The following is a 13,900-nucleotide window of genomic DNA, read 5'->3' on the forward strand; positions in this document are numbered from 1 at the left end:
ATGAGCCATCAAACCTCAGAAATACACTTTTCCCAAAAGGTTTCCACAATTTTGGCCGCTAGTGTATATAAAATAAATAAATAAAATAGTGAGGTCATGACCAAGGTGAGATTTGAATCTGGGACATTTCTCCCATAAACACACACACATACCCTGCAACTTTTCTCCAGTGTAAATAGGGATGTCTTCTTGTTGTTGTTGTTGTTGTATTACTACTTATACCCCGTCCATCTGACTGGGTTCCTCCAGCCACTCTATAAAGGGCTGCCTTCGGATGGCTTGGGGGTCAGATAACTCTACACCCTCCAACATTTCTCCAGTGAAAATAGGGACATCCTATGGAAAAGTGGGACATTCTGGGAGCAAATCAGAAACTGGGACAGCTTCTGTAAATCTGGAAAACAGGGAGACTTGGCGGGTCTGCGGACACACGTGACAAAAGAACCTATGATGTTGTCTCTCTTATTCTCCTCCCCATTTATTTCGCCCTCTCTATCCCACCACAGTACCCACAAATCCCAGTGGTAATTGTTCTTGTCTCTTGCACCTTGACTACAGATTCAGGCTCCACGCAGGTACTAGTAACCAAACAGGTTTATTAAGCAAGGTGATATACAGCTTTTTGGCAGTGCTCTTTATACAAGCCTGCAGCAGATTCCTAGCTTAATGAAGATGGGGGAGAATCTGGAGGCTGGGCTGTATTTAAGGAAACAAAGCAGAGTTGGTTCACTATGCCCAAATACAGTTAGGGATAGATAAGTCTGCCCACTAAGATAAGGCAGCGTTTCTGTTCACGCGCAGATTTGGGATGTGCGAATTAGGCAGGCTCCAATTCAAATGCAAACCAAATTGAATTTCTCCTCCGATCCCTAAGTACAACACACCTTTGTGTAGCTCTTGGGTAGATGCAGTATTAAATTGCCAAATGAAAAACGGTGTGTTTTTAAAAGCGTATATTGTGCTTACTTTTTATACCTTGTTAATAATAAGAAATAGAGGTGATCTCAAGGAAAAAGAGGAGGTTGGAGGAATGAGACTCCCAGCCAGCCAGCCTTCCTTTTTTGTTTTCCTCATTCTCCAAAAAGGTGAGGACTGCTTGGCTGTGCCTGCTTAATAAAATCTCTCTTCTGAGTCTGGGACTTCTGGGAGAGAAGGCTGGCTTGTCCGAGGAGGTTCAGGTATGGTTGGTTGGGCAGTGGAGGCTGACGCTTCTGGCAGAGATGGGGAGGAAAGGACTTCAGATCCAGTAGGCTGGGGAGAGGCGGGGGATATTTGTAGGGCTGGCTGTGGAGAAGTAGGCAGATAAGATCTGCTGCCAGTTGGTTTGGGATCCTCCAGCAGTTTCTTCAGGTCAGGAAACCAAGAAAAGAAGTCATCCGGTGAGGGAGCCTCAGAATTTTCTGGCGTGCTAGAAAACGCTTTCAGCAAGGGCCCCAAGATTTTGGGCAGGTCGGTAAACAAAAAGGAATCCTCATCGACTGGCTTCCCTTCTTCAGCTGCCTCCTCCTCTTCAGCGGCTCTCTTGGCAACCAGCCTAATGAAGTTAAGAGCATCGTCGTCACTTGACATCATTTCCTCTGCCTCTTCCTCTTGCAGCTCCTCAGCAGCTCTCTTGGCAATGAGACTGATAAAGTTAAGGGCATCATCGAGGTCAGTTGGGTCTACTACCCCTTCCAAAATGTTGGTTTCCGCTCGCCTGTTCTCCTTAGGGGACACTTCCACGTTACTCGCTCCCTCCTCGTTGGCGTCTTCTTTCATGGTGTCTTTTGGGGACTCGGTTGCGCCTACTTTGTCAAGTGAAACGGTCCCATCGTATTCCAGGGAGTCGTCACGGTCGGCCTCGTCATAATCCATTTTAGGCTCATTGTCATCAACCTCGTTTTCATCCAGGGTCTCCTCCTTCTCAACAGTACCAGCCACTGATGGATTAGCCACGCTGAGGGATACAGGAGCGCTTGTTGCAGCAGTGCTTCGAAGGCTCATACATGTCACACCTGGGAAGGGACCACAAAGGGGAGAGATTGTGAAACGGTGAGCCTATAAACTGAGACACCCATGCCACATGCCCAAGCCCAATTTGTACATTACGCAGGTTTTTTAGGGACATATGAGGAAACACCATTAGCCAAAGAACAAGCAAGCAGTATACTCCCCAGAGATCTGCTCTGTACCACGTGATTTCTCTGAATATGCAGGATGCTTTCCTCTTGCTTCATCTAAGGTGTTGCTCCTGTTGCTGCCTCAGGCAGCCGCCCACACACCAATGACTCCCAAGGGATTGAGAGTTTAAGTGCAGGCCTCACCCTATTTGTATGGCAAAGGACACATGACAATGTTTCCTTATCCATCTATCTTCGTATCGGTCCTGTGATCAGGTGTTGTTCCCATTTAACACCTAAACAGACTCCTGTGTTGCAGTGTAGACAAGCTGAACAAAATAACGCAACATGATGGCCAATAACAATGGCACTAAACACTATTTATAAAGGTAAAGGGACCCCTGACCACTAGGTCCAGTCGTGGTCGACTCTGGGGTTACGGAGCTCATCTCGCTTTATTGGCCAAGGTTTCGGCGTACAGTTTCCGGGTCATGTGGCCAGCATGACGAAGCCGCTTCTGGCGAACCAGAGCAGCGCACGGAAACGCCATTTACCTTCCTGCCGAAGCGGTACCTATTTATCTACTTGCACTTTGACGTGCTTTCGAACTGCTAGGTTGGCAGGAGCTGGGACCGAGCAACAGGAGCTCACCTCGTCGCGGGGATTCAAAGCGCCGACCTTCCGATCAGCAAGCCCAAGCAGCACAGTGGTTTAACCCACAGCGCCACCCATGTCCCAAAAAAACACTATTTATAGACTAATACAAATGATCAGAAATTGCAACCTAAGTCTCTAAATCTTCTTCACCACTCGCGGTGGAATAATTCAGAAGTTCAATAAATACAGAATCTGTCAACAAATATCATGGGAACAGAGTTCCCGGATAACCAATCTGTTTCATTCAATGCTTCAGCCATTCTTGATCAATTCTTCATCAGCCAGACTTGTAACTACAGTATCATATGACCACTGATCCAGAGCATATTTTCTACAGTGTTTATATTTACTTACAAGCTTGTTAAGAAATTGAACTGCATCCTTCTCATATTAATTCTTACAATTCTGGCAGATGAATAATTGATCAAGACTGGCTGATGAAGCATTGAACGAAACAGATTGGTTATCCGGGAACTCTGTTCCGGTGATATTTGGTGACAGATTATGTATTTATCGAACTTTTGAATTATTCCACCGCAACTGGTGAAGAAGATTTAGAGACTTTGGTTGCAATTTCTGATCATTTGTATTAGTCTATAAATAGTGTTTAGTGCCATTGTTATCGGCCATCATGTTGTGTTATTTTGTTCAGTTCCCATTTAACTGGCTGGACCACATACCAAGTCAGGCCACTGGTCCATCTCCGGTGTTCTGATATGGGGCTTTCGTGGTCCTACCTAGAGATTGCTAAGCGATGAAGCTGGGGCTGTCTGCATGCAAAGCAGATGTTCTACACTGAGCTATCATCCTTCCAAAACGGAACAGGCCTGCAAGCCTTACATGCCCATTCAGTAAATCTATAGCAGAGCTGGATTTGAATTGTGCTGTCTCTAAGTCCAAGCACAGTTATACTGTGCATGAGTCCTTCTCATTGACTGATTTCTACATCCAGGAATATTTCGGGCTGTTTAGGAAAATAAACAGGGTTAAAAAGAACTTCCCAGTATGCTAAATCAAGTTGCCATTGGCATTGTTTCCTCTGAGTAACAGCACTGCATAATCCCAGTGAAGTGGCTCTTAAGTGTTTCGCAGGTAGAAAATCAACAGGTACAGTTGCACCTCCTTGCCGGGAAAGCGACATCTGCTCAATATCTGCCTAAAATGTGGATAATAAAGGCACAGCTACTAGCAAAATCAGGCAGAAATTCAACCAGCTGAGAATTTCCCCATTCTCTCTCAGTGGAAAAGTTGAAGCTTAACCTGTTGGATTGGCCTGGCCCCAAGAGATTAAATGCACAGAAGCCCCTCCCAAAAATCAAGGTGACTTCTGACTTATCTTTAAATGGTAAGTGAGTTATTTGTTTATTTAAATATTTTACGTATCACACTTTCCTAATAATACCACACCATATAGAACTACAGTAGAATAATAACAAAATCATCAATAAATACTGGTTGGTAATACAAAAGCCCTGACTGAACAACACCATTTGTTGTTTATTAAAGCTTTTTTATTCGTAGCTTTATAACAAAAGACAAAACACATCCACCCACAAAATCCACAACTAAGAAATAGCAGTACTGTATAAACGAGCTTCTTTACATTAAGATAGGTCTGCCATATGTCCGGGTTCTCCCAGACACATACAGGATTTTCACTGAATTGGTAAAATGCCCGGGAAAACCCAGACGTATGACAAGTAGGGCAGTATACTTTTAAGAGCCATGTAAACAGAGGCAAGTATAATTTCTGCCAAACTTCTACTGTTAAGGAGTTACGCAGGGCAGCAGAGCTCGCCTTGGCAAAGACGCAGACCCCTCGTAAAGGCCAGCCAAACCTCTTATTTATTCAGGTCTTAATAGAAGGAAGCACAGCCGTCAATAATTTTAATTGTATGTCTCAAAACGATCCAGCTCCACCCTGAAACTAATTAAATTGTTTGTCACCTTCAGCACACCTTTGCTGGAATGCAGAATTCATAGCTGAGGGATGAAAGCTGCTATTGCTTCATATAGAAGGAATGGGGGGACCTGGGGTCCTCCAGGTGTGGTTAGACTCCAACTCCCATCAGCCCTAGAGCCAGCATGGCCAATGGTTAGCGATGATGAGAGTTTACTTTATTTGTCCACTGAAAATTTTGAGTGAAATATAATTTATTTATTTTTTAAGGGATGAGGAGGGTTTGAGAGCAACAGCACCTACAGGTTCTCTGCTCATAAACTACAACATGCAAGAAAATAAGATAATTCAAAATGGGAGGCTTGCTTTATTATTATTTAAAGAAAACTCCCCATTTTTTTAATTCTTTAAAAATATAATTTTGAAATGCTTGTTGGATAAATTTATACCCCATCTTCCCTTGCAAAGGAGCCCAAGGCAGAAAACAGAGGGTAAAGGAACCTAAATCCTGCCTTGCATTATACAACCTTCTCATCCAAGCAAAAATTAGCATATATTGAACCAGGCTGCAAGGGTTTACGGAGCATCTGAGAATCTGCAATAAGGATAGATTGATCAGCCTGCTTCAAGTCTGTGTCTGCTTCATGTGTGTTTCTTCAAAAGTCTGCTCCAATCAATTCCCACTTTAATCTTAAATTTTAAAATCTCCACAAAAATGCATTTTTAAAGATGTAATCAAAATTGTATGTTGATACATATTTATTCCCAATACATGCATTTTTAAACATATTTTTATCCCGAACTACGCATTTTAATGCATCCACAGGCATTGCTTGAGCTGAGAACTGAACTGCGATATTCAGAGAATGGCAGAATCCAAAGGATAAGTACATTCCTATCCGTGTGCGAGTTCCTGGAAGCGCAGGTCAAGTCGGTTTGCATCATAACACGAGGAAATCAAGTTTCTCAAGCCCCCTACCTTGAAATCACTCTCACGGAGTTCAAGCCATACGTGCCTATTTCTCGCGAGGGTCAAGCTCTGACAACGGGAGTTCTGCAGCTCTGCAGAAGAAGCCAAAATTCCACACAGTGTGGAATGACCAGCACTCTGTGATGTCATCCAAAAACGTCCCCTCCAATCCCTGGGGCCATTTTGAACTTGAAAGTACCTAGATCACTTTGGAGAGAGTCTTTGTTCCAACCCCAGGCCTAGATGTGAATCAAAGGTTACTCTGCTTAAACTAAGCTTTGATGTGCATCCCCCTACCTTTCAACATTGGGCCCAGGATGCCTTAAGGACAGCCCTCCTTGGGCAAAAGATTCCTGCTTTGCAGGGGGTTGGACTAGATGACCCCTGTGGTCCCTTCCAATTCTACAATTCTAGGGCTAGGTCAATGCCTTTCCCACAAATGTCCTAAGGTGATGAGTTAGATCATCATTGGGGAACACTACTGCTGGTCTTCCATGGACCAGAAACATAACTCACGCAATAGCCCCAACTTTTTGAAACTCCTTCCCATGAGAAATCAGACAGGCGCCGTCCCTGCTAAGTTTCAGGCCTGGCTAGGTTAAACAGATTTTGTTTCAGGAGGCCTCTGCACTACGAACATTGTTCTAATGTTTTCAATTTTCTGATGTTTTAAATTTTGTATCTTTTATGGGGTTTTTTGGGGGGGTTGTAAGGGATATGGCTTTCTTAAATAAATACATCAGTGGGCTGTTGGACTCTGCACATGCTTGGCAAACCCTCACTGTGATCAACTCCTGTCCGAAAACCTATGTCCCCACTGTGGAAGGGCGTGTGGATCCAGAATTGGCCTCTACAGTCACTTACAGACTCGCTGTTAAAACTGCATTTATGGAAGACAATCTTACTCGGCTACGAGTGATCACCAAAGAAGAAGACACTCTCTGCAACAAGGGTTGTCGTATTGTTGTCGTCGTTGTGTTCCTTTCTTAAGAAAATATATTTTTTTTTAAAAAAAGTATATTCCTTTTGGTATATTCCTTTGAATAAGTGGATAAATTGGTGGAGATTTCTTCTTATGCTTTGAAAGGAAGCATTTTTAACAAAAGCATGACGAGGAGATGCAAGGCTGAGCTAATATTTGCTGGTAGGCATGCTTGTCATTTCAGGCGTAAGCAGCGTTCACCCTGTGGCTGTGATGTGAGCTTTCTTCTGATGTTGCAAATCAGCCAGAAATAATGCATCCCCATTGACTTCAAAGAAAAAGTTGCATATACATTCTTGGCTCTTTTAGCAAAGTTGGTTTTTTATTTGGCTGGTTTCTGTCTTAGTCTAGTTAGAAATTATAACCAGTCATTTTAGCATGTGATGGCTTAGCAAAGCAGGTTGATTTTTATATAAGGATTACGGGTTGTACCCAACGTTAGCCATACTCCAGGCTTGATTATTGTAACTCACTCTACGTGGGGCTGCCCTTGAGACTGACCCAGAAACTCCAGCGGGTGCAGAATGCCGCAGCAAGACTCCTTACGGGGTCCTCGCCACGTGATCACATTCACTGCAATGGCTCCCAGTGGAGTACAGGATCAGGTTTAAGGTGCTGGTTTTAACCTTTAAAGCCCTATATGGCCTAGGACCCTCGTACCTACGGGACCGCCTCGTACCTACGGGACCGCCTCCCCACAGAGGACCTTACGGTCTTCAAATAAAAATATCTTGGAGATCCCAGGCCACAAGAGGTTAGACTAGCCTCAACCAGAGCCTGGGCTTTTTCGGCCATGCCCCCAATCTGGTGGAACGCTCTGCCACAAGAGACTAGGGCCCTGCGGGTCTTGACATCTTTCCGCAGGGCCTGCAAGACAGAGCTGTTCCACCAGGCCTTTGGCCAAGGCACAGTCTTGTTGTGATCTCAGAATGCTTCATATCAGAATTGCCACAACACAGAACAGTGGGAAGGATGGGTGAATGCCTTGCCAACCTGTCATCTCTCATCCAGAAGGACTGTCCCTCTCACCCACATCACTGTTTCAATTCAAATTAAGGGCTCCTGATCATAACAGCAGAAGAAGAAACTGAACCGAGTTCAGTAAAACCATGGGCCGATGCTTACTTGGAATGCGTCAGAACTAGGGAGGCAGGAGCATTCCATTCTTCAGGAATCTTGATGTGAATGAACTTGATCTGCAACTCCCAGACTAACGTGAACATTGGAGCACAGACACGATTTGGACTTTTCCCTTCTCTGTATTTTGCAGCACAGTTCTGGGCTTTTAGAACTGCGTATATGCTGAGAAAATGCTTTCAAAAATACAGTGGAACCTTGGTTTTCAAACGTAATCCACTCCAGAAGACCGTTCGACATCTGAAACGTTTGAAAACCGAGGGTCGATGGGCAATCGGCAAAATCCATTGGGGGGAAAATGGAAAAACACGCAGTGGAAGCCGCTCTACAATGGTACCTTGGGTTAAGTACTTAATTCGTTCTGGAGGTCCATTCTTAACCTGAAACTGTTCTTAACCTGAAGTACCACTTTAGCTAATGGGACCTCCCGCTGCTGCCGCGCCGCCAGAGCACAATTTCTGTTCTCATCCTGAAGCAAAGTTCTTAACCCAAGGTACTATTTCTGGGTTAGCGGGGTCTGTAACCTGAAGCGTATGTAACGCGAGGTACCACTGTACTTCCGAGGTGCGTTCGAAAATGGAAGCAATTATTTCCGGGTTTATGGCATTCAGGTTCCAAATCGTTCAGCTTCCGAGATGCTCAAAAACCGAGGTTCCACTGTAGATATTTAAAATTCAATTTTTCAGACAGACTGTAGATTAATGCAAAAAAGGGCAGCAAGAATACTCATGGCGAAGTACTGGAAGACACAAGATTTACCCACCCGGGAAGAATGGCAGATGAAATTGATGGACTATATGGAAATGGCGGAAATGACTGGCAGAATCCGAGACCAGGGAGAAGAATCGGTGGAAGAAGACTGGAAGAAGTTTAAAGACTACTTACAGAAATACTGTTAAATTAATGAATGTTAGAAAAATGTTGGAATGAAGTTATATGGCTTTAGTAGAAATGTTATAAGGAATTAAGTATAAATAGATCAATAGAGTATTAAAGGGAAAAATAAGGTTAGAATGTGTTAAGATAATTATAGGATAGAAAACAGAGGAAGATGGAAAGGAATTGCTGAAACAATTAATAGAAGTGGAATACAAAAAGGGAGGTGTGAGGAGGTCGTGGAAATAAGTGAAAGAAAGATAAGATATTGAAATTGGACTGTGTTTTAAATGGTTTTTGGTTTGTTTTGTTAGTTGTATGTGTTAGTGTTTTGTAGTGTTTTTTGTACTGTATTGTATTGTTGTATGTTTGTTTGTTTGTTTGTTTGTTTTTTGTAGTGTTGTGTTTAATTTGTTGGAAAATTAATAAATATTATTTTTTTAAAAAAGATTAATGCAAAAAAGGAAAGGGGTCTGAACGGACTAATGAATGAACACATACCCAACTAACACAGACAGGAAACAGAATGATCCGTTGATCCTTATTGCGTTTTTGTGAGTTTCCCACAGGCATCTGGCTGGTCACCGTGAGAACAGGATCCTGGCCTGACCTAGCTCTTATCCTTGATCACAACATAGGCTGAATGCCAGCATCTGAGCATCCCACAGGGTGTTGGTTAAATGGCAGCACCCATGTACCAAATTTGTAGTGCTCATAAAGACCCATAGCGAATGGTTCTTGAAGGAGGATTTGATAGCGTTTGAACATGGGTTACTAACATCTTGGCAGGCATTAAACTCGTAAAATGTCTTCAGCTTGGCCGCTCTCTTTCAAACTCGCCAACTTCAAAGGGGTAATTATGGGTTAGAACTAGAGATGGATGATACCTTGGGCACACTCGAGAAGCAATCTCGTTTCACCAGTCTAACAAACTCGGCTAGTACTTCTCCTCCTTTTGGGGGACAGAAACTCTGTAGGCCCAGAGCCATGCATGAAATGCCACCTCAAACACAGGTAGATATGGCCCCACATGATGCACATTCTTTGCTGAAGCTAAGAAGGTTGGGGTTAGGACAGTGCCTGAGTAGGAGACCACTTGGGACCTCTTTATGCACCCTCCAACGCTACTCTAACAAAAATCAGGATGCATGTCTTTTGGTGCGGCGCTCTCGTGGGAGCCAGCACCACCTCATCCCTATAATAATAATGTTATTATTTATACCCTGCCTAGCTGGCTGGGTTTCCGCAGCCACTCTGGGCAGCTCCCAGCAGAACAGTAAAAACACAGTAAAACATCAGACATGAAAAACTTTCCTAAACAGGACTGCCTTCAGATGTCTTCTAAAAGTCAGATAGTTGTTTATTTCCTTGACATCTGAAGGGAGCGGGTTCCACAAGGAGGGCGCTGCTACCGAAAAGGACATACCAGGATCAAATTAGAAGTTGAGATGGCTTCTGTAATTCCATGAATGTCCCGAGCAAATGGGGATGGTTTGAGGGTATGGGTGCCATGGAAGAAAGATATAAATAAGCAATGGCAACCATGTTGACCGGCTGATTTGACAACAGCAGACGGGAAGCAGACAGCGGCCATGGAGGTTTGGCACCTGCACATGTCCTCCTTGGGAGAGATGCTTCCTGGTTGCTCAGCAGACTCTAGAAGGTCTGCCTGAGATCTTCTTCTGAATTCCACTCCCCCCGCCCCCCCACATCAACCTCAGGGGGAACCTTTTCCACAGCACTTCCTAGAATTGTAGAGTTGGAAGGTACCACGAGGGTCATTTAGTCCAACTATATCCAACATTCTTTACAATCGGTATCGGCTCATCTCTAGATCTGGAGAAGTCTTGGGCAAGATGTACTAGGTGGGCTCGCTTTAATATTGCCTGTTTTTGCTTCCCTGCTCCCACTGGGAAAGAGAGGCTGGTGTTCAGGGTCCTCATTCTTGCCACTGCTTGCATGCAAGGAGCGGGCAGGTGAAGAGGCATTGAAGAGGAGCACATCCAAGAGACTTCAGGAGTTGGCAGCAGGCCCTGTGCAGAGAAGTGGCCCTACCAAATGCCCAATAATACCGATGCTTGATGCGATCCCTATTTACAATTCTTACAAATTTAATTCTTACGACAACCTTCTAGGTTGGGTCGAGGGATGATGTCCCAAGCTATCCAGTGAGCATCATAATTGACCTCAGATATTAACCTCCCCTCCCTCCCTGTCCAGACGGAAGCAGCAACCCTCTGAACAGATGCAGCGACTGGCCAAAGATCACCCAGTGAGCCAGGCGGCCGAGTGGAAATTTGAACCCTGGTCTTCCAGGTCTGGTGCTCTAACCACTATACCACACAACTGCATGACCTAGATCAGGGGTGGCCAGCTCCCAAGAGACTGTGATCTACTCACAGTTAAAAACTGGCAGTGATCAACCCCCTTTTTTGGGGTTCGGGTCAAAGTTGTTGAGTTTTTTAAGGGAGGAGGGAAAATGTTGAGCTTTTCAAAGGGGAGCCACAGTTGTTCAGCTTCTTTGGGGGGAGCCAGTGATCTACCAGTGATCTACCACAGACATCCAGTGATCTACTGGTAGATCACGATCTACCTGTTGGACATGCCTGACCTAGATGAAGTCAAGTACTTCTAACCCTCACTGATTTCCATCTAAAGGTTAATAAGCATGTGTTTCTCTCTCTCTCATTTACATTGTTAAAATCCTTTTTCACCCATCTGGATGAGTTATGTAAATCTATTTTACACATTTGCTGCTTTAAAATAAAACATTTCTCTAACAAACAGGTATGCTGATTGCTTGCCCGGCCTCATGAAATAATGGCTACAATTCCTTCAGTCTCTCTCCAAACTGGGGGCCTAAGCTGTGGCTCTCAAAGATGCTGCTCAACTACAATTCCCCTTTACCCCTGACTATTGGGCCAGGCTGGCTGGCGCTGATGGGAATTGGGAGTCCAAAAATATTTAGGGAGCACAGTTTAGGCCCATCCCCCTGCTCTAAATTTGCAGGCAGTGGTGAATGAAGAACAGTATCAGCATTTTAGTCTACTCAGCATTCCCTCCAGCATCCTAACCTGCCAGGACACAAGACCATTTTTTCCTAACATAGTTCTTATCCATTGTGTAATCTAGTCATATATTTCAAACCAGCTACTAGGGTAACTCATAGACAGGCTCCATTTTTTTCCAGCCCAATCAAAGTAAATCCTACTTCTTTCCAGAAGAGAAAGCCATTGCAGGACCCGACTTTGGTAATATGGGACTCTGAGCGAGGACAGCATTTGCATCTCTGCCGCCCCCCCCCCCCAAAAAAATAATTCTTCTTTTCACAATAATTGCTTTGGGTACAGTTGCTTTTTATGGACATTATCAGCAGATACCCATATAAATACAGTGGTACCTCGGGTTACAGATGCTTCAGGTTACATACACTTCAGGTTACAGACTCCACTAACCCAGAAATAGTACCTCGAGTTAAGAACTTTGCTTCAGGATGAGAACAGAAATCGCTCGTGGCGGCGTGGGGCAGCAGGAGGCCCCATTAGCTAAAGTGGTACCTCAGGTTAAGAACTGTTTCAGGTTAAGAACGGACCTCCAGAACGAATTAAGTTCTTAACTCTAGGTACCACTGTATAGGATGATGATGATGATGATGATGATGATGATATTGTCAGTATCTCAGCTCGCAGTCAGAGGTAACTGGCCTCCCCCGGGCAACCGACTGAGATATACCCCCTCTGTTGAGTGCCTTGTATGGGGGAAATCTCTGCACTGCCCAAAATCCACCAGTGGCCATTGTTACGGTATTGTGGGGCTGGTGGCAGGAAGAACCGCGGAACTGCTCAGCACTGTTTCCTTGTGACATTACTGGCTGTAGCACCATCTTTTGCGTGACTTAAGGGGCCTTTTTCTCCCCCATCCCACCCCCAACCTGGCTGGATCCCACATCATCCTGGGAAGCAAAACAAACCGGAGGAACAGTCTCTGTTGCTGGGAGCTAAAAGCAGTCAGAAAGCAGCTCTACTTTCTCCCATAATCTGTTACAGCAAAACCAAGAAAGGGTCTTAAAGGTAAAGGTAAAGGGAACCCTGACCATTAGGTTGTCGTGACCAACTCTGGGGTTGCGGCGCTCATCTCGCTCTATAGACCGAGGGAGCCGGCATACAGCTTCCGGGTCATGTGGCCAGCATGACTAAGCCGCTTCTGGTGAACTAGAGCAGCGCACGGAAAAGCTGTTTACCTTCCCGCTGGAGCAGTACCTATTTATCTACTTGCACTTTGATGTGCTTTCGAACTGCTAGGTTGGCAGGAGCAGGGACGGAGCAACGGGAGCTCACCCTGTCGCGGGGATTTGAACTGCCGACCTTCCGATCAGCAAGTCCTAGGCTCTGTGGTTTAACCCACAGCGCACCCGCGTCCCAGCAAGAAAGGGTCTTACGGCTCCTTAAAAGACTAACAACACGATCCTAACTGTGGAAATACTACTGAATCTTGGGTAAGTGGAGCTAGAATCGCAGCCCATTAGATTTCACAAGCTCCTACACACTGCAATGAATGTACTAATGTTTAAGGAGCCACAAAACTCTTCATAGTCCTTCCCACCCCCACCCCCTGGGACCACCCTGTCAGTTACCTACCTTGAAGAAGAAGAACCACTGCCAAGACGAAGGCAGATTTCACCCCCAGGGGCATCCTGCCCGAACTGAGCTTCATCCTTTTCTGTTTTGGCAAGTTCAGGACCCCGCTTCGTAAGTCAGGACCGGCTCCGCACAGAGAAAATTGCTCCAGACGTTCTCGAAGAGTGGGGGTGCCGCTTATATCCTTGCTAATGGGATGAAGGGCTGGGTTTCCCAGACTGCCAGGGCGTGGTGCATTGCTATCACATGCAAGGAATCACCTTCCCTGGTGTTTCAACAGAGCAGACGCAACGTTTGGAGAGCATCATCCTACCGGGAATTTGGCAAGAGGCGACAAGAATGACGAAAGGAGCCTGGCCAATGGAATTGTTTGGGAATGGAATTATTGTGGAGCAGCAGCATGCATTGGCAAGAACGTTAAGGAGAGCTCAGCCGTGTCAAGCCCAGCCCTGGTTGGTCCAGCATCAAGTTCTTCAGGTGGCCAATCAGATGCCCATCATAAGTCCACAAGCAGAGGCAAATTTAGGGGAGTCCACCAGTTTGGTCGGGACGCGGGTGGCACTGTGGGTTAAACCACAGAGCCTAGGACTTGCCGATAAGAAGGTTGGCGGTTCGAATCCCTGCGACGGGGTGAGCTCCCAT

General features: G+C 45.2%; 1 protein-coding gene across 1 annotated transcript; it reads right to left on the reverse strand.

The window, feature by feature from the left end:
* Positions 1–579: 579 nt before the first annotated feature.
* Positions 580–13,423, reverse strand: LOC308581023 (uncharacterized protein). The gene is made up of 2 exons (XM_081183458.1): positions 13,259–13,423; positions 580–1,994 (listed from the first exon to the last, which is right to left on the reverse strand). The coding sequence occupies exons 1-2, from the start codon at positions 13,332–13,334 to the stop codon at positions 1,111–1,113; spliced, it is 960 nt and encodes a 319-aa protein (XP_081039584.1). The 5' UTR covers positions 13,335–13,423; the 3' UTR covers positions 580–1,110.
* Positions 13,424–13,900: the final 477 nt, after the last annotated feature.

The sequence above is a fragment of the Podarcis bocagei genome (assembly GCF_964188305.1).
Source record: "Podarcis bocagei genome assembly, chromosome: 2".
Classification (NCBI taxonomy): Eukaryota; Metazoa; Chordata; class Lepidosauria; order Squamata; family Lacertidae; genus Podarcis; species Podarcis bocagei.

Bases quoted from the DNA above. Each gene is read 5' to 3' on its own strand.
- LOC308581023 (XM_081183458.1), bottom strand. From the start codon at position 13,334: ATGAAGCTCAGTTCGGGCAGGATGCCCCTGGGGGTGAAATCTGCCTTC. The intron at 1,995-13,258 runs GTAGGTAACTGA...GTCCCTTCCCAG, and splicing joins AGTGGTTCTTCTTCTTCAAG to GTGTGACATGTATGAGCCTT.